Here is a 21,437-nt window from a genome sequence, read left to right as displayed (position 1 = left end):
GCGAGTATAAACAAAACCGTGGCCCAGAAGCCTCCAGTTTACATACAAGGGGCCAATATGCCCAGTTACATGGTAGATGGAGTGCTTATTGAAGACTATTATGAATGGCAAGCGACCTCTGGGTCGGATTCAGAGACAGAAGATCAGCCTGTAGAACTCGTAGTGGAACGGGCGAGTATAAAGGAAACCGTGGTCCATCAACCGCCAGTATGCTTACCAGTGGCCTGTGGGCCTAGTTATTTATTTCATGACGTCTTGATAGAAGAATGTGCTGAAGAAAAGACGACCTCAGAGTCGTATCTGTTATCAGATGGATTGATACTGGAACAATGCAATGTCGTCGATGAGGCAATTTTAGCCCATCCCCAACCATTTTTCTTTCCCTATGGCATGCAGTCGATTTCGTACTCGCATGTTCCAGTTAGATTTGAAGACTCCTTGAGCCGGGAGCATAAACGAACGGCCAGACCACAAAATGAAGACTCCTTGAGCCGGGAGGATAAACGAACGGCCAGACCACAATATGAAGACTCCTTGAGCCGGGAGGATAAACGAACGGCCAGATCACAAGGTGAAGACTCCTTGAGCCGGGAGGATAAACGAACGGCCACATTCCACGCTAACATCCTTGAAGACTCCTTGAGCCGGGAGAATAAACGAACGGCCAGAAGAAAAGAAGAAGAAGAAGAGGAAGAAAAAGAAGAAGAAGAAGAAGGAGAAAACGAACAAGAAGAAGAAGAAGTAGTAGCAGAAGAAGAAGAAGAAGCAGAGCAGAATGCAAATCTTACAGCAGATGAAGTCAAGCCTGAAGCAGATGAGGAAGATAATCGTCAGCAAGGGAGAGCGGTCTGTATATCCTCACAGGTGAAGGCAGAAACCGAGCTCCCAAGTTCAGATGATGAAATCCTACTGTGGAAGAAGACCGACATGGACCAGTTTATGCCGCGATGGGGTGAAGCCCTCCAGGGGAAAAGGGGCCATACGGAGCCGGATGCGAGTTCGCGGATTGGTGACCCTCCCTTTGGTAGCATCGGGCTGCTGGAGGTCATGATCGGGTTTGAAGAGTATCAGTTATATGCAGATGAGGGCAGAATTGCAGACTCCTTGACCCAGGAGGATAAAGAATGGGCCATACAGGAGATTGAGAACACATTCCTTCACTCCTTGACCCAGGAGGATAAAGATACGGTCCTTCACCATGAGCTACAATTAAACGACTCCTTTGGCCGGGAGAATAAAGAAACGGCGACATCTTCTTGTGAAGACTCCTTTAGCCGGGAGAATAAAGAAACGGCCATCCTGGATGATGAAGACTCCTTGTGCCGGGAGGATAAACGAACGGCGACAGTGGATGATGAAGACTCCTTTAGCCGGGAGGATAAACGAACGGCCACAGGTTATGTGGAAGACTCCTTTAGCCGGGAGGATAAACGAACGGCCACAGGTTATGTGGAAGACTCCTTATACCGGGAGGATAAACGAACGGTAACAGTTTGTGTTGAAGACTCCTTTTGCCGGGAGGATAAACGAACGGCCAAACAGTTGGTTGAAGACTCCTTGCGCCGGGAGGATAAAGAAATGGCTATGCTTATTGAGGATCTTTTCATAGACTCCTTTTGCCGGGAGGATAAACGAACGGCCAAACAGTTTGTTGAAGACTCCTTGCGCCGGGAGGATAAAGAAATGGCTATGTTTATTGAGTATCTTTTCGAAGGCTCCTTCTGCCAGGAGGATAAAGAAATGGCTATGCTTATTGAAGATCTGTTCATAGACTCCCTGTGCCAGGAGGATAAAGAAACGGACAACTTTCCTTCACATTATGTTGAAGACTCCTTGCCGCGGGAGAATAAACGAACGGGCACATTTTACCTTGAAGACTCCTTGCCGCGGGAGAATAAACGAACGGGCACATTTTACCTTGAAGACTCCTTGCCGCGGGAGAATAAACGAACGGGCACATCTTACCTTGAAGACTCCTTGCCGCGGGAGAATAAACGAACGGGCACATCTTACCTGGAAGACTCCTTGCCGCGGGAGAATAAACGAACGGGCACATCTTACCTAGAAGACTCCTTGCCGCGGGAGAATAAAGAAACGGGCACTTCTCAGGTTCAGCCTGAAAAGACACCAAGCTCCCTGCGCCAGGAGCCTAAACGAACGGCCATTTATCCAGTTACTAATTGGTACTTGAATAGAGTACATCTTCGAAGGATAAAGATCTCCCGTCGCCAGGAGTATAAAAGAATGGCTTATGTGCAAGCTGCGAGGAGAGCAGTCCAACACTCGCGGTGCCACGAGTATAAACGAACGGCTAGTTCCTCTTCACTGGGCGCTTTATGCGTCATTCTAAGGATTGGAAACTCGCGTCGCCACGAGTATAAACGAACGGCAAGTCCTATTGCACGTGACGCTGGAGGCGTCATCAAAAGAGCTGCAAACTCGCGTCGCCACGAGTATAAAAGAACGGCTGCTGCTCGGTTAATTGGCGATGTAGCTGCCAAGACGAGGGCTGAAGACTCGCGTCGCCACGAGTATAAAGGAACGGCTATCCCCCCTTTATTGGGTGCTTTATGCACCAACAAAAATGCTACCTTCGCAAGACGGCGGCATACTCGAAAATATTGGGCTTACCTGGCCCAATTATTTTTAAGGGGAGGTGCGTCATCACAACGCACCTATTATCTGAACAAAGGATTGACAGATCAGGCCAATTGGGGCCTTCTTTACCAGATGATCCAAGGATTGACAAATCAGGCCAATTGGGGCCATAATCAGAAAGTTTGGGCTTACCTGGCCCAAGTTCTTTTAAGGGGAGGTGCGCCATCACTGCGCACCTCGCGCAAACACTTTCAGACTGGATTGACAGATCTGGCCAATTGGGGCCATCAACCTCAGGGCGCCTCTTCATGGGCCCTTGCATTCATGGCGTGGCACACTCCCAGCTGAGTTACGCGCCTTGCCTCTTCAGTCCACTGACAGTTTCTGCACACTCATACTGTCAGGACCTTCAGTTATTTCAAGTGAACACAACTTGTTTTAACTTGGTTATTCTCCATTCTGTGATTGTAAATCTGGTCAGCAGATGGTTGAATTGATGTGTTTCCAATATTATTTTTCTCTTCCTAGTCAGCCAGGTTGGGATCATTCCACAAATGTAAATTGAGTCAGTGGATGATCATCTTTGAGTCAATAAGACCATGTCTCCACACCTGTAATTGAGTCAGTGGGCATGGCACCTAGTGGGAAGACACTGGTCGGCTTGATATTGAGTCGACAAAGACCCCCAAGTTTGTGGTCATAGGTTAGGTCTAGCGGGCAGACACTGGCTGTCTTGATAGTGAGACATGTTTAGACCCCCGAACTTTTGAGTCTCAACACACCGCTCTGCGTGCAAGTCCATTCATTTGCACATTGAACACGAGGGCGTCGTTCTTTTAAGGAGAGGTGTGTATGAGGGTAGTGCTCCTCTCCCTCACCCACATGATGGCGTCGTGGTATGCACGTTGATAGCGTCCACCCTCTATCTGTGATTTCTCGTCCCTCTAGCCTTTTTGGCTTCTTGTAATTATTCTCGTGCCTCAGTTGCACTTCATAATATACAAATCGAGTTACCTCATTTCCGTGTCGTGTTACCTTGCCCGTTACGTGTTACCTGCGGTTTTCCGTGACGCGTTCCGTGTCGCGTTCCGTGTTACCTCCAAAAACGCTTCCGCATTGCTGTGGGGCTACCGAATAGAGGGTGATCCCTCATGAGGCTGGCTCCATAGGGTGGGTGTTGCCTACCCAAAGACGGCACCGAGAGGTCGTCGTCACAGAGGGGAAGGGGAAAAAATCAAGGTGCTTGTAAGGTCAATTTGGAAAAAATCAAGGTGCTTGTGAGGCCAACAAATCTGCAGGCGGCCTGCCACAAGATCGCCCCAATTGTGCCAGCAATGCGTTGTAGGTATTGTTATGCATTAATAATTAATAAATCTAGTAATAGCAAGATATTTGGATAATAGTCTCCTTCAGCCTCTCTTAGTTTTTTAAAAAAATTCAATAAACCTGCATGTGATGCTTAATTTACACTTCTTTTAATAAATGGCTAGATAATAAAACAGTGCAGATTTTCAAGGTTCTTTCCATAAATAACCATCATTTAAGCGTCCACGAGTAAATAAATAAAAATATATAGTAAAAAAGTTCCTTAAAATAATAAGACTTCTTCATTCTTTATTTCCTTATGTTTTATTCAAATACGACTTTGTTTATGTCCTTTCACAATTGAATGAAATCGTAAAGGTTGCGTAATTTTAATTAAGCTTCTTTCGTTGTAATGATTGCATCATTGAAAAGTCAAGATTTTTACAAATTAGATTTCAAAATTAAGGTTCTTTTCATACGACAACTTTGAATAATTTCAAAGCCCTCTTTAATAATCTCCGTTTGAGTGAATAAACAAAAAAAACAATACTACTCTACTTTTAAAGTTAATAATAATAAATAGAATTTAACCATTCTATGAGTAAACAGCTAATAATAATGAAAAAATAATCAATAATTGCTAGAATTTTTTACTCAATGAGTAAATAACTGATAATAATGTATAAAAATGAAAAAACAATTGTTTTTATTATTTCTATTTAATAGAAAAATAAATGATAGACAAATATTTGAAAGAGGAAAAAACAGACGTAACGCCGGCGAGAGGAATCTTCTGGTGGGGAAGGAGACATGTCGCTGCGACTGATACGCTCTCTCTGATCTGCGCCTCTCTCCCCTTCTCTCTCTCTCTCTCTCTCTCTCTCTCTCTCAGAGTCTCTCTGTTTCAACTTTCCGTGTCTGCGTCTACCATTGTTGCGTCTTGTCAATCCACCGACCCCGCTCGGTTTCTAGAAGAGAGAGAGAGAGAGAGAGAGAGATTGATTAAAGTCTTTCCGTCGCTTTCCCTCTCGTCACAGGCATAATATGGCAACTTGCAACGGCTTCCCTGCAGGAGCTTATCGCTAGAATCAAATAAAGGCCCCTTGATGCTCGTCCTTCCTTGTCTCACCATCCTTAATGCCCGAGTCCCTCACACAGGAAGCACACCCTAGCCTCTCAGGTCAGATCACTAGTCTTTTCCCTCCATCAAATTACCCTGTCTCATTGTCATGTAAGGCTTAGTCCTTTTTGGTGCCAGGACGGTTTTTGTCTTTCTTAACGCCATCCTCTTGTTTTGTATTCTCTATGAAAATGGCCTTGGCCATATCAGAATTTCGTGCAGGTGCCTTTTTATTTCCCCGGTTTTGGCCGCATTTTGATGGCTCCCTGTGGTGGAACCCTGGCTCTTTCTGAGTTTTTGCTATTTTGTGAATTGCAGGGTCTCTTTTTACTTGTTTAGGGCGAGTCCGGAACGGTTGTGATTGCATTTCCTGAGACTGCAGAAGAGTGGTAATCGCATTTCCTCGGTTTGCAGTGTTTCTGGCTCTCTTTCATTTGTATCGCCACTGCAGAACGCCAGGAATCGCATCTCCTGGGACCACAGAACTGCAGCAACCAAAGTCTCCTGAGTTCCAGTGTAGTTGCAGGCCCTGTTTTTCATGTTCATTGCGACTGCAGAGTTCTGGTTATTGCATTTCTTGAGACCATAGAACCATGCTTTGTGAGTTCCTGTGTAGTTGAAGACAGCAGTATTGCACAAATTGAAGAGCAGCAGATTCACTCGTTTGTGCCTGTTCCTGGCACAGTTCCGTGGCCATTCGCGTGTAGTTTCCTCTCTTGCCTCCATCACAAGGTATAAGCAGGCTGTTGTGCCCACAGCTTTGGTCACGATGATGGGCGAACAGTGCCTTGAAGATGAGTGGCATGGCTTGCCTCCCATGAATGATGCGCTCTATGAGGTTCTCAGCCGAGTGGATGGTGTTACCCTTGCCATGGCTGGCTGCAGTAATTCTGACTTGCGTGCTCTCACATGTGATGAGAAAATCTGGGAAAGGGTATGCAATAAGCAGTGGCCATCTACCAAAGATCCGGAAGTGAAAGGTTTAGTTGCCTCTCTAGGGGGGTACCAGAAGTTTTACAGCAAATGCTTTCCATTAATAGCCAATAAGCAGCCATTTGTCTTTCATGAGTCAGATACAACCTTGAAATATGCAGAAGACTGGTTTGATGATGAGGAAGACATGGTTGAGGAGCTAGCTGGAACATCAACCGATGATTATGTGTCGATTGTGGATGTGATCTTTAAGGGTAAGCCAGTTGTTTCAAGGGTTCTTCATGGAATTCCTGGTGCAGATGATTTTCATGGCTGGTTTTCGACTTGCCCTTTTAGGATTGATATGCTCAGCTGTGATGAGGAAGAAGAAGATCAGACATCTCCAACAGCTATTGTAATCAGTGAGGGTCTGCCTGTAGTGACTTCCATTGAGAAGGAGAGAAAAGATGGCTGTTTTTGGAAAGCATTGTGGGACGATATCAGGGTCAGCTGGATAGTCATGAATAAGAAAACAAGGCAAATGGCTAACTTATCGAGCTGGAGACCTCTTGGTGGACAGAGGCATTGGCCTAGTGACAAGGACTATTTCGTTCGATTTGCATCTATTCTTCCTGCACACAGGCTACTGTCTCGCAAAGTTGTTCAATGCAATGTTGTTCTGAAAGGTAGATTACTCAGTTCCGGTGCAGGAAATGGCTTCCAAAGCTCTTTATTGATTACAGAGCTTAGCATGCAGCTAGAAGACATGGGGGGAGCACACTTGAATGGACGGCACAGTCTTCTTGTTTTGAAGGAAGCTTTAAGCTGTCGAAGGAGTATGAGGCACCATGAAGTCCTGAAGTCATACCACCAATATCTTAGGGCTCAGTCTGAGATAAAGGAAGAGAAGCTGAGATGTGAGGGCCGTGTAGATACGGCCTGTATTGTGTGTGGGATCCTTTCCTTCATGTCACTTTGTTACTTCATATTGTAAGGAGGCTGTCATCAACCACCTGTGCCTGTAAATGAGTGTACAGAAGAGGTTCTTGTACCTCGGTTTTGTAAGCTTTTCAGCATTGGGCCTGTGCTAGCTCGTGTGAAGCTGCACATCTTGTGTAATGCACTGGCTTGTCTTTATGAAGACCTTGTTAAGTTCAGTCTTCTAATACCTGAATATTTGTACTGGTGAAATTTTCTTTCCTAGATATTTGAAATATTGAGCAGGGGGAACTGAGTTGATTTAGTGTGGTCTTATTAACACCTCACCTTTTCACTCTGATTCCAATTTTCTTTGAAAGCTATTTTGTATGATGGGTATATGTGATTTTAGGTTGCATTATGCAGCTAAAATATATTTTGTATCAGTTCTGAGATGTAAGATTCCACAATAGACAGGTCAACATGCTAATGGTATGTTTGTTAAGAACACCTGTCATGGGTATCAAAATGCTGTGGAATTTGGATGATTTTGTAGTTGTCCGTTGGCAAAACTCATGTCATAAAACTGCTGTTGTAACTGACAGGTCGACATGGTAATATGCCATTTGAAGTAAGGTGAACATTTGTAAGAAAAGGTGAGAGTAGGTGATTTTAAACACTGTTAGTGAAGATTAACAAATGGTGTATGCAGCAGTGAAAACAGCACTCTTTGGTCAGCGATAGATGTGTAGCAGCGATTGGAGAACATGATCACAAACTATGTCAAGTTAAAAGTAAGGGGTCACCTTTTTTATAAGAATATCAAAGCGAGGGCAAATGTAAAGATTATGAGCCCTTTTCCGATTAGAGTATAACAGTGAGGGCAAATGTAAGATTCTTTGATTACATCTTTCAAAAGTGTGAATTTTCCTGAGTTCTTAATGTTTTTACCGTTGAAATTGTGTGTAGCTAGCACCTTCTTCCCAGAGTTTAAAAAATTAGCCCAAGCCTGCAAACCCCTTTGAAATGGCCTTGGGCAATAGCAGTAGCCCTAATTTTTCCTCTGAACAATCTTGTTTCTGTGCTTTTGATGTTTTGGCAAAAGATCAGGCGTTTTTTTGGAATGAAAACAAAGATATACTACTTGTATACTACTTGGTATAGGTGGAGGGCTTTGCTGGCACCAAAGCCAGTGACATTCTTGCTCTTTGACCTAGGATGGTCAGTCTCCAAAGTGATTCTATTTTGAAGCCACCAGCCGATCAATCTTCTCTTCCAAACAGTTCTGAAGTTTCTACACCTCCACAGTAAATGGAAAGTGTCTTCACTGTAGGCAAGACAAAGGGAACAGTGCTGCGGCCACCAATAGACATCCAGTTGGCCTTGTTGGAAGCTTCAGCATTGCTACTCTCCATGTGAGGTTGGTTCACTCGAGCAGCTTGCAGCAGTCCAGCATCTCAGAGCCATTTTCCTGCACTTATCAACAGTGATGCTATATCATGTTTACCCTAGATTGTTGGCTTTGAAGAACCACTGCCGATGCCAGTTTCTTGTGACCTTGACTTAAGTAAGCCGGATGTCCTCCCAGGTTGTGTTTGAACCACTGCTGATGCCAGTTTCTTGTGACCTTGACTTGAGTAAGCAGGATGTCCTCTCAGGTTGTGTTTGAGCTTTAGTAAGCAGGATGTCCTTTCAGGTTGTGTTTGAGCTTAGGGAATGAGTTAACTTGTGGTCATACACGTAGGCCATGAGTCTTGACTCTAGGCAAGCTCTGAACCACCTAGTCTCCTTTTCCGTTGAAAGTGAATGTCTGCTTGAGATTAATGATGCTGCACCAATCCAAGTTCCTCTGGTCCCGAGCATCATTCAAGTGCAGACCCCTTTCTTAGGGAGGTTGTAAAGAGAGCTTGGGGTTGATCTACCATCTTCATAGGCCGAAGAGTTGATCCTGATAGGATGATTGAGAGATGAGTCATCTCTACATTCAGCCCCTTAGCATACTGTCTTGGAGCACCATTAGCCATGCATTAACAATGTGGCTACTTGTTGATTTTGTTGCTGTAGAGTTTGAGCATCACCTTATCAAGTGGATGGAGCACCATTAGCCATGCATTAACAATGTGGCTACTTGTTTTTTTTGTTGCTGTAGAGTTTGAGCATCACCTTGTCAAGTGGATTGACCTGTCCTCTAGCCAAAATCTTAAGAGAGTGCCCATGAATGGGAAGATTGTAAGCTTTTCAGCCTGATCTTAGGTTTCTAGATCTTTTGATAGAAGCCGACAGAGCTATGGTGATAAATGTTTGGGCCCGCCATACAGGCTAAGAAAGCCATATCCTCCTGTAGGCCTTTCCATATAAGCTTAGATACTCTATTCATCCTCTTCTCTAATGTTCACACTGTCATCTGTTTGTGCTCCAAACATATCAGCATTGGGAAAACTCTATCCTTTAATATTTTGGGCAGCTATCATTCTGTCCATCTTCCTCCTGAGAGGATTTATAATGATGCCAACTAAGAGAGGGGAAACAACTATCAGAGTGTATTTACACATGCAATGCAAAAACTTTTCAACTACTTCAAAGTAGACACTGCTACTAGAAAAAATGACCATGCGTTCTCCAATAATCAGTCTCATTTCCTCCAATAAATCTTGTCAATCCCTTCATTGATAGTGCTGTCATTAATCTCACACTATATTTACCTTTAGCTCTCTTCATTTCATACATAACTTGCTAATTTGTTCGTTGACATTCCTCATTAATTTGTTCACTGACATTTCTCTCGCCATCTCATTATACATCTCACTAATTTGTTTGACATTGCTCAGCCTCTGTTGTAGCCTTATCACTTATTCTGTGAATATTTAACATCGAACTCAATGCTTCATTATTCCATTGAAGCTTCCACTAAGCTCAAAATGATACCTATCCACCCTCTCAGAAAGAAATGTTGCTCATTCAAAGGCCTACAATAGGAATTTTGAATGTCTCCCATCTTATGGGTGTGCAAACCAAATCCCTAAACTGAATGAGATGGAAACAATCACATGTATCGAGTAGGATGGGTGGATTAAGTGCATGATCTTTTGTGAGGTGAAAGATGCTCCTATCAATTGTTCTTGTTCATCCAATCCAACTAAGAATACATGGATGCACAAAATATGGTACATATATTTCTTTAACTTAGCCCTAATTAGATATATATAGAATTAGTATTGGTTTATGCAACAATCTTGGGTTATGGGTGTGCCTTTGGACCCATTGAAAAGCAGAGTAGCAATAGTAGTTACACTAACAATAAAAAGCATCCAAAGCTCAAGGCCATACCCACATGCGAGAATGTACACCATGCCACTTCTTTGTGTACAAGCTATTTTGTTTCTTGCACTAAATACAATGCTAGAATATGCCATATCTTCATGGCTCTCTGATGCAATGAGATTGGATAGCCATATGTCACATGATGGATTCCCCTAGCACAAGTCCTTTAACATCATATACTGTAAGTGCAAAAGAGGGCCACTACTAATGCCTCTTAGCCATTGGGAAGGGATGCATATTCATGTGGGTGAGATGGGAAACATTACTCTGAGTTGGAAGCCATGGACTTCAATGGAGTCCTTAACTAGGCTCTTCAGAATGAGGCATAGGCCAATGCCACGACTTAAGCACAGTGGTTTCTAGCTTGGGAGACATCATAAATACAAGGATCAAACAGACTTTTTAAATTAATTCATGGAACATTGGGCTCCAAGATTAATCATACATTGGGCTTTAAGATTGGTCGTACTCCTAACAGTGCATTTTACTGCAATTTGGGAGTAAGAACTTTTGATCGAATGAAATTATATCTCGAAACAATTAACTTTAATAGCTCTTATTGCATTTCTTAAGAATGGGCTCAGCGACAACTTGTTGTATATACGGAAAAACGGCATCCAAGGTAGTAATGAAGCAATTGATAACAGCATCTATTGAATTGTGCTATTCTTGGCTCAGTTGTAATGAAAATCCAGTGAGGGGTGCTTAGCTAAGCTTTACAGCACACCATCAGGAAACATGGGGGGAAGGAGGGAGTAATTTGAGAGAGAGAGAGAGAGAGAGAGAGAGAGAGAGAGAGAGAGAGAGAGAGAGAGACACACATACACACACACACACACACACACTCTCTCTCTCTCTCTCTATTAATTTTAAAAAAACTTCTACAAATCTTGTACATATACCCTCCACCTTTCCTCTATGAGCATCTTGCACACATACCCTCAACCATTTCTCTACATGCATCTTGTGCATACTTACCTCCAAAAAAGAAGGTTTATTCTGAAAGAGGAGGTTCCTCTCCAAGTTCTCAAGATTTGTGTCTCCATATTCTCCACTTGGCTTAATTATGGTCACACCCCTTGTTGGGAATACTCAAAAGAGAGATTTACCACTCAAGTGCACCCAAAACTAGCAAGATGGTTTTGATTGGCTTTGGCATTAGTTGACCATTGCCATTCGTATTTTGCTCAATTTGCTTCACCTAGTGACACTCTACATTAGCAAGGTCAAATACCTCGTTGCTTACTTATTATAGAATTTATTTTAGATGTAAGGTTTTTCTATGATGTTGAAAATATATGAGCTTACATTGGATCTTTAATGAAAACAACACTTAATCTATTGAACAAAATGGCCTAGTATACAAGTTTTGATTACGTATTGGACATGGGCTCTAGAAAGTTTTCACCCTAATTAAATGTTGCTTGTCAATAGTAGTTTTTGATTCTATAGTGACCAATGAAAAACTACAAAAAATGGAAGCAATATCTTTTTCTTGGGTGCGATTTATCCCATGATCATCCCAAACTTGAGTGATCATGTCTTGTATTCTCATCTTCTTCACAAATCTAAAGAAAAAGGTAGAGGCGCAATCACCTACCTATATGTAGGGGCGAGCACAAGCGCAACCACCAAGACCTACGAACCGCTTATTGTTAAAGTATTCCAAGCTGAGCACTAATGGCTACCTCTCACATAATCGACGCGCTATCCATCTCTACGAGTGTAGTGAGCTTACCTCCTTGCCCGATTGAGTTGCCTCCTCTCCCGAGCACTCTGGTAGCTCCACGATCCAAGTGCAAGCTTCAAGTGAGCTCCATCCTCAAGTTCCATGCTCCAAGCTCCATTGCCCCGAGAGCAAGAGCAAGAGCAAGAGAAGAGAAGAGAAGAGAAGAAGAGAGGAGAAAATGGAGAGCTGCTCCACCATAGTCCCTCACCCTCACATGCTCACTCCCTCACACTCTCACACTCCCTCTCTCAAGCACAAGCTCAAGCGAGCAAGAAGAAGAAGAAGAAGAAGAAGAAGAAGAAGAGAGCCCTATCTTCCGCTTTAGATTTTCTAGATTTTCCACCTTGTTTGTTTGAGGGTTAACATTACCCCCCTCCTAGGCAAGTGCCAGTTCCATGGCACTCACCGTCGTAGGTAGCAGGCTTTGGCATGCACTGAAGACGTGGGTAGAAGGGACTGTTGTGATTTGCCTTAGAGTTTTGGTGGTGCGGATGAAGGTGGTTGGTGGCACTTTGTTGGCTTGATTAGTTAGTGATAGGGTTGTTGAAGTTGGTGATAGGGCTAGTTTTTGTTGGGAGTTACACTCATGGGTTGGCACAAGTGTTGATGTTCTGGGGATTCTATGGCAGGCGACGATTCTTTGGTGGGCTTGCAGGATGATAAAGGATAAGAGTTTAGAGTTGAGTGCTGATGAAGAGCTGACGGTACTTTCGTTGGAGTTTGGAATACCTGCAATTGAAAACCTCTCATATGTGATCTCTGCCTGGGGTAGTGCTAGTCTTTTTATCGTACACAAGATGTAGTTTGATTAGCTTGGGAGACATGTCATACTCTAAGCAAGCTGAGAGTATTGTCCTGCACTTGAGGGCCCAAACTGTGTATATATTGTATTGGAGATATTATATGAGTGCATGTGTATACTTAGATATTACGTAGCTAGAAGACTACTTGTAACAATGGGTGGATCAAGCAAGGGTTCGATGGGGTGGGAAAAATTATCAATGTTGAGGAGAAGTACACATGAAGGCTTCTTGAGATATCATTTGCGATTTTAACAACACGATGTAGCATAATTGATCTCATTGACGCCTTAGCTTTTCATAGCTAGTGGCTACTTGTATTATTCGAGGAGTCGGTGTACTTTCCATGGTCTTTCATGCCTTGCTTACCACTATTGATTTCAATGGTACTATTGAGATGGAGTGCGAAAAAGAATTGTGCAAATAGTTCAGGGTAACAAGTCTAACAATAGGCGAGACAAGCTCCCTAAGTATGCATGCCCTTGATGTGTCCTGAACCATTGTGGGGGATGTGTAAAGGGCTAGGGAACTAGGGACGAAGCCAATTGACCAAGGCCACTGGACGTACCTAATTTGAGGACCCCTAGGTGCTATGTTGTGATCGTGAGTGCTTTTTTTTCCTTTTTGTTTTGTTTTTTTTTTGGTTTTCTCTTTCTTCTCTCTCTTTTTTTAAGATAAAACAACCAATGCAATATATTGAGGTTATCAGCCTTTCATTTAGATTGAGAAATGTCGAGATCCAAAGGTTGTGAAAAATGGATATTACAAAGATGATGTGTTACTAGCCTCGATGCTAGAGGAACAACTATTGAGATGGAGAGACTTGAGATTTTGCAAACCTCTTTGTAACATGTGAGACATCCACACAATTGAGGTAGCAACTGGAGTGAGCTATGCATGGACAAGGAACATAGCATGTGGCGAATTGAAGCCTAGTTGATGAAGAAACGTTTGCCATTGCTTAGAGCGTGGCTCCTACCCCAATGTAGAGTTTGTGGCCAAGGAAAAGAGAGTAACTAATGACTATGCTTCGGGCCATGCTCAAATGCAATGTGTGATTTCTACAGGGGTGATTTTCTCTTCCTGTGGGGATTCCATCATGGCTCTTTGTTCTTGGCATTTTTGTCGCTTTCTCCATCATGGTTCTTTGTGGGGTTGGTGGTCTTTGGAGACTTGGACATTAAATGCTTTTGTATAGGGACCTGTATCGTCCTGCATTCACTTGGCAACTCGTGAGAGTACATGCAAGTCCTATGCTTCAACCATAATGAACAGGTGCAGCTCAAAGAGACATCACTTATCTGAATCCCATGGTGTTGACTTCGATGCATATCACATACACTTGATTATCATTACATGTGTGTATGTTGGCTTTTTTTTTTGTATTATCTATACATAGTCACAAAACACATTGTTTATTTATATACACGTTAATAAATCCATGTCACTTCGTGAGGATAAAAACCAATTGTAGAACTTAGGATTGTATTGGAGTGTGGCACATGCATCTAGTACTTGTGGCATCCTACTCAATAACAACAGATATTTTGCAACATCGAGTAGCATGGTACATTGTCCGAGTCTACTGGCAACATGTAGCTCCTCCTCAGTGAGAATTTTATCAATCAGAGAGTTCTCTTGGCTAGCTCCGGCTAAGTCCATATCCTGAATGGCAGTTAGTACTTGAAATGAAGTTAGCACCATATAAGTTGGGTCTCTTTGAGACTGCCATTTGGTCAATTGCTCCTCTGAGACTAGGCTCCAAGTTCGACCATTGTAGCGCGATTTTCAAACCAACATTTTTCAAATTGACTTGGACCCTTTGATTGTCGCTTTAGTTGCTCTATCTCTAAGAGATTTGGTTGACAAAGTGCTTCGTTGAGTGTCACAATTAGGCGTAATTTGTCGGCCTCCTCGTCAGAGATGAGTTGTATACGTTCATATAGGAGCTTGTCATAGTGGTCTTTAAGATATTCTTGCTCTTCCTAGGATAGAGGATATGGCAAGTAATCCTCAAGTTTCTCCTTAGGGAATGTACCCATGTCTGCAAGAACGTAGACACATGCGAATAATTTGAGTTTAGCATCCAAATTAGTTAAGCATTCTGTGACACTTCTATGTTCAATGAGGGCTTGCTTGGTTGCTATCTCATGCAAGGTTCTGGGATTTTCCCTAGGCTTTAGCATGGCTGGGGGCTCAGGCCCTAGATGAGCACGATTGGTCAATGCTAGGATTGGTTATGTCCTCAAGGTTTTCATGTTTCTCCTGCGGCTTTTCTGCTATTGTGTCATGGTTCTCCTTGAATGTGATTGATATAGTTTTATTAACCTGTGGTGACAATGTTGTATCCACTCTTGATTGGTCAATGTAATTTCTGTTATTGGTGGATTGAGTGTTACAAGAAACCATTGATGGTAATGGTTGCTTTGACTTATTAGAACACATGGATGTGTTTGAGTTTTCACCGTTGTTAGGAAAGATGGAAATGGGTTCATTCATGGGTGGGCTCGATACTTCATCCCTCAGTTCTTTAGCACCATTGGTCTCAACCTTCTTGGCGTCTACCGCCACTTGCAACTACCGTTGTTTTAGTTGTTTTCTTATCTTTTTCTTGGGAAATTGAGGTGTATCCTTTAAAGATTTAGGACCCTGAACTAGGTCTGTCGTTGATGTGCTTGGTTGGACCTTAGCATTCTCTTTCTCTAGTATGTCCTCATGGGACATGGCCGCTACCTGTTGTTAGCCTCATTAGGCTGTGAGGGTACAACAGCCTCTCTTTTTGGTGAGTCTAGCTCTTTAGCTAATTCCCTTCTGTTTAGCTCCTCATTTGATTGCATTGGCAATTGCTCCTGGTGGTCGGGCGTTTGCTCTAGGCTCTTGTCCTTACCCATTGTTGGAGCATGCCTCCATTGCTTCTTATTAGTGCATGTGTTGTGTTTAGAGTTGTTTTTCTCTTGCATAAGAGGTTTGGGTGACTCTAGTGTAGAACCAAGAGACAATTTAGGGTTCTTGTCATGTCGGCTTGGACAGAACCAATTGAAGAAGTCAGGGTTGTGTTGATGGGAAGCATGGAGATCCAGGATTGCAGGGTCTTGAGTGAGGCAAAAGACATATGCACTAACATCAAGAACCATGCTTTCTACTCCTAGCCTGCTAGCCACGTGTAGATCTTCTTTTAGAACCAATTTATCATACAAGGGATGTTTTTGGACAATGGGCAGAAAGCTAGACCTCATGGACCACTTCCAACACTCGTAATGAGGTTGGGGCAACATATGTGGGATCATGTATTGATGTCGAAAGGGCTTTCCTTTAGTCAGCAAGTGTCATTAGTCGATGGCCAATTTTGACTGCCAAACTTTGATTGGAGTACCATTTCTGCACAAAGTCACCTTGTCCTTTTCCTTTTCGTTTGATTGCTTCAAGCTTTTCCTTGTTTGTCACACATTGAGCAGTATAGAGTGAGAGTATCAAGTGCAATTCTCTAGCTGTGGCTTTTGGGATGTCCTTTATGAATTCTTCAGTGGCAACTACATAGTGGGAGAAAACATGTTGTTGCTTATCCCATGTCAAGGTTTCGGCTATGAGCTTTGTGTGCTCTGGTGTTGGCCTTCCAATGTCCACATGCACGTATGCACATGTGATGGCTGTCAGCTAGATCATGAGGCACTTCATCTCTAGTTCATTGGTCAGATGCGCCATCTCCTTGGCCAAATCTTCGAGAGATTTCTCCTCAAGCATAGGCTTTAGGTGAAGTGTTGGATGTCTCAAGGATATTGGTTGCGACATCTCTTCTATAGGTGAATTTCTAAGGATGCGTTCTACAAGGGGCATCATCACGGCCAAAGGCTATGATTGTTGTGATTCCTGATTGGAAGTAGTAGCGGCTAGTTCATTGGACTAGCTACTGCTGGTAGACTACGATGTCAAGTTCTTAAGAAGATCGGAAAGGGTAGACTATGATGTCAAGTTCTTAAGAAGATAAAAAAGGGTCATGTCTTTTGTTGACCTTCTTGTTTCAAGCATGGCCTTGCTCACTGGTTCTCTCTGTTCAACATGCACTTGTATAAACTCTTTCAACAAGTCCTTGCTCTTGTTACTAGGCTTGCCTGGTATGTCGAAACATTCCTTGTCTTTTCCTCGAGGTTTGATGAGGTCACCCTTGCTAAAGGTTGTGATTATCCTCACACCTGGTAGTGTCAAGTGTATCCTATGTGCTACATAATCGGCCTCACACTTTGTCGTCCTTTTGAAGAGTCTTCCTAAGAGGGTTTTCTTTCCACAATTAGCACTATTTGGAGGAACATGGAATAGGATAGGCAAGCCTTCCGTTTCAATAGTTACAAGGATTTTGCACTTCCCCATAAGTGCTTGTGGGTGTCCCCCTTACGGACTAAGAGTTGCATTAGTCGGTGTGAGCTCTGGTTGGCCTAGTAGGGTCCATACTTCATAGGTCAAGATATTAAAATCAGCTCCTTCATCGATGAGAGCATCGACACTATGCTCTCTTTTTGCGAGGAGTTTGACCCTAAGATAAGCTAGTGGTACTATATCTTCATCTTTCGGGTCTTGGCTTATAAATTCAAGCATTCTAATACCTGCCTTTGAGTCCCCAATTATTGCACAACCAGATGTGGATTCTCCACTGATGCCTTGGGTTGTTTGTGTAGTGTCATTTAAGGCATCTATCGTCAGGGCTGTCATGCCTAGTCATCCTTGTAGTTGTAGCTTGATGTTATTGCATTCCGCTTTGACTAGATGCAGTATGAATGCAACATATACATGTTTTTGTAGTGTGGTATTTTTTCCTTTGTTGGCTAGATTGGCCCATTGAGGCCCTAGGATGTGTGTTCTTTGTTTGGGTATGGGCTTTTGATTGTTGTTTTGCAAGTGAGAATCTACGCTTATGTAGAGCCATTATTGCACTAGGATCCAATTTGGAGGACTTGTTGTGCGCACGTTTTCTCTCTAGCCTACTTGGGGGAGGTGCGAAGGGGTGCCCCCTTTGCGGGGGTCCGGGGGGTCAGTCCCCCCCGACCCGTAGGGCCATTACGGTAAATACCATGCGCGATTTGAAGGACCGTCAAGTTTTGAACTACTTGCTCTAGATTTCAGTCTAGTGATAGATCTATGATGTGCTTTTGGCTCTATATGCTCTTTTGGTCGATTTCAAGGTCTATATGTTAAAATTTTTTTAAAATCCAAATTTGGCTCAACAAGTCCGAATTATTGCAGGGGCCGAATGTCCGATTCGGCCCATCTAAGTAGTCGAGGGCCGAATTTCAAATTTGGACAACCTAATGTGGTTGTCCGAGGGCCGAATGGCTGAATGGTAGTGGGCCAAATCGATCGGGCTGAGGGTTGAGTTAGGTGGGCTGAGTGTAAAGTTGGTCTGAGTGGTGAATTCGGCCAGGCTGAATGTCTGCTAGTCCGAGTGGAGTTGGACCCATGGCCGAATTTTCAAGTGTTCAAGTAAGATGGCCCAAATGGTTGATTTGGCTAGGCCAAGTCCTAAGCATCCAAATGGTAGTGGGCCAAATGGCCGAATATACGAGGGCCGAGGGTCAATTCTAAGACTTGGCCCAGAATGGCCGTCACTCGGACAGGCCAAACATGATACAATTTTGGCCGACACAACAATAAATCACTTGAATTGCATGATTTAGGTCATGGCCTATTGCACGGGAAAGAGTTGTATATACCTAGAATAGCAAATAAACTCCAAAATGCAAATCGGCAAACAAATCAAATCCTCTTACCTTGTTATGACAACAGAATTTCCAATGCTTGTTTTTCTTTCTTTCCTTTGTGTTTTTCTACCCTAATGCATCCAAATCACAAGGCAAACACCTACACTACTGCAACCTACTTTTCCAAATCCAAAAAAAAAAACTTACTTGCTAAGGAGATCGAATACCTCTTGAAAACTCCCTCGCTTCCTACCTATCTAGCTCGAGTACCAGTTCGGGAAAACCCTACTTCAATACTCGATTCGGAGCACGTAAGCACTCGGCTTGAATCTGTTGATCCTGGCAACGGAACCAAAATGTAGGGGCGAGCACAAGCTCAACCACTAAGGCCCACTGACCACTTATTGTTCAAGCGTTCCAAGACAAGTACTAATAGCTACCTCTCACATAGCCGACGCGCTATCCATCTCTACAAGTGTAGTGAGCGTACCTCCATGCTCGATCGAGTTGACTCCTCTCCCAAGCACTCCAGTAGCTCCACGATCCAAGTGCAAGCTTCAAGCGAGCTCCATCCTCAAGCTCCACGCTCCAAGCTCCATTGTCGCAAGCAAGAGAAGAGAAGAGAAGAGAATAGGAGAGGAGAAGATGAAGAGATTCTCCACCACAGTCCCTCACCCTCACACGCTCACTCTCTCATACTCTCACACTCCCTCTCTCAAGCACAAGCTCAAGCAAGCAAGAAGAAGAAGAAGAAGAAGAAGAAAAAGAAGAAGAGAGCTACTTTTGGCCACACATAAGAATGAGCTTGTCATTCACTTTTCAACTTTATATACAAAACCCTAAATCTCTTTTGGGCGATCATCCCCTTGTCCCCTTTTTTACATGGCTGGTCGTGACTTAGGCCCTTTTTCCCATTGTCCTCCTATCTTCCTAGCTTCCTTCCTACCACCCATCTACCTTTACAAATTTCACGGGTGAGAGCTCAACGCTCTTAAAATAAATCATGGTGCACCTTGCACTCTTTTACAAAAGTATTGAATTGCACTTTTTCTTGTGCACCTTTCTCCTTGATTTAGGACTTTTTAGGACTTTTTATGTTTCTATATTTTCTTGGTATACCTTCGTCTTCCATTTCACTTTGCCTTGGCCTTGTCTTCCACTTTAGATTTTCTAGATTTTCCACCTTGTTTGTCTGAGGGTTAATACTATAGCATGTCCACTCTAGCTTGAACTTGAGCCACTAACAATTTACATTTCTCCGATCCTTGTAAATAAGCTTCAACTTCTTAAAACAAGGCATAAGTAAATGAGTCAATTCGATAGTTCAATACAAGAATAAATTGAGCATTATGAGCTATAGTGATATCCATAAGAAGTTTTGGACAAATTCCCATTATAATTTGGATATTGTGAATGACAACAACATCGTGAGCATTTGTTGGGGAGAGATTGCATACCTAGCTAGGTACGGTTGGGGGTAGGGGGTTGTTGGCTCCCCTTGCCCTCTTGCTCTCAACTACACCTAGCTAGGTATGTGGTGGTTTGCAAGCAGAAGCTTGTGATGTTGAAAACTAGATTGAAAAATAAGTCAAAAGAGCCCCTTCTTTCACATGTGAAAATATCAAAATTTGTGATCATAGTTTGAATTTTTATGCTTTCTTGCTTGGTCTTTGCCATACTCCTTGCATGCTTCCACCATAATAACCTATTTGAATATCCTAAATAATCATATTTTCCACAAACCAGTACATTGCAATGCAAATATGATTGAGTTTGTAAACTTAGCTTGTGACAAAAAAGATGCATTAAGTTTGGAAGGGGGCCTCTTCTCATAGCATGATTTCCATGTAGACAACACTAGCCAAATCAAGAAATGATCATAAAGAGAGTTCTAAAATGTATGGTGCTGTAGGTTGTGGTACAAGCACACGTAAAGTGTTGTATCCCATAAGCAAAGATAGGGGAGTGTGTCCAAGCTAGAAAGCTATAAAACAATATATTTTCTTAACTATCAAATTAATCAAGTCTCTTTCATGCCATTATGATTTCATTCTTGTTCTTCTACTTTCCCCTATAGTCTACTCTTATCTTCTTGCTCTACCATGTTTTGTAACATGGTAACAACACATGGTATCAGAGACTCTTTCCTTGAAGCTGTGAGGTAGAGAGGCATTCATTGCTACACACAAGGTGAAGAAGCTCAAGACAAGGAGGTGATGCTTAAGGCTTAGGGTTGAAGCTTACAAGGGTGTGGATTCAAGGAAGGTATTGAGATACATCTTCTTCATTTTTTAATCATCATTTTGATTGGTTTAGAAGCCTTCAATTGTTAAGAAGAAGAAGGTTGCAGCCATTAAAGGGGCTAGTTTAAGGTCCATTGGATTAAGGTTTCCTTCTACCATCACTTACACAAAGAGGCTACTTAAAGGCCCTGCTTCAAGGACCACTTGTGCAATAAGCAAGAGGCATGCTTTAGCTAAGGCTCAGCTTGAGAAGGGAGTTTCTTGAAGAAACTTGCGGCCTACTTTTGGAAGGAGCAGAGATAAAGAAGAAGGAATATGCAAAGTATAGCTTGACTTGTGAAGCCTTAAAGCTTCATCTCTACATCACATAGTAATTTTGCATGTACTCACAACAATCAACCCCAACGAACATATATTTTGGGCTTGTGTTGAATCTCCATCATGCTAGAATAGACTGCCACATGTTATTGTCAAATTTCCTTCCTTATCTTCTTTCTTTTAATTCTTTCTTTCCAAGGCTTTAACTAAGCCCATACTTGAGCCACTTTCACACCTACTTAGAGTTGAACCAGTTTGGTTTAAGCCCTATTCATAAATTGTAAGTTTGAATTATTAAGCTAAGAGCAAATAGAACTACTTTGGATCATCATTTTGTGAGTAACATCCACACTATAGTGTATTAAATAGTTCACTATTCATAACCAAATCCAAACATAAAAGTGCATTGGTGTATGCAAGATTTTTTATCAACCAAAACCCTAACTCTAATTTCTCTTAGTCTTCTAATTGATGTTAGACACT

General features: G+C 42.7%; 1 protein-coding gene across 2 annotated transcripts; it reads left to right on the top strand.

Moving 5' to 3' along the window:
- Window positions 1-4,698: 4,698 nt before the first annotated feature.
- Window positions 4,699-7,252, top strand: LOC148040362 (putative F-box protein At2g36090). 2 transcript variants are annotated; one of them, XM_087698797.1, is made up of 2 exons: window positions 4,699-5,083; window positions 5,342-7,252. In XM_087698797.1, exon 2 carries the CDS (start codon window positions 5,793-5,795, stop codon window positions 6,927-6,929), a length of 1,137 nt encoding a protein of 378 aa, XP_087554923.1. In that variant the 5' UTR covers window positions 4,699-5,083; window positions 5,342-5,792; the 3' UTR covers window positions 6,930-7,252. The 2 variants fall into 2 exon arrangements, with proteins under 2 accessions (XP_087554923.1, XP_087554932.1); XM_087698806.1 differs by having other exon boundaries at window positions 4,699-5,245.
- Window positions 7,253-21,437: the final 14,185 nt, after the last annotated feature.

Source organism: Lygodium microphyllum, chromosome 2 (genome assembly GCF_053477565.2).
Source record: "Lygodium microphyllum isolate KBCC chromosome 2, Lygodium_microphyllum_v1.1.10, whole genome shotgun sequence".
Taxonomy (NCBI): domain Eukaryota; kingdom Viridiplantae; phylum Streptophyta; class Polypodiopsida; order Schizaeales; family Lygodiaceae; genus Lygodium; species Lygodium microphyllum.
The sequence above is the reverse complement of the archived record's forward strand: the minus strand, read 5'-3'. Positions and strand labels throughout refer to the sequence as shown.

Bases quoted from the DNA above. Each gene is read 5' to 3' on its own strand.
- LOC148040362 (XM_087698797.1), top strand. From the start codon at position 5,793: ATGATGGGCGAACAGTGCCTTGAAGATGAGTGGCATGGCTTGCCTCCC.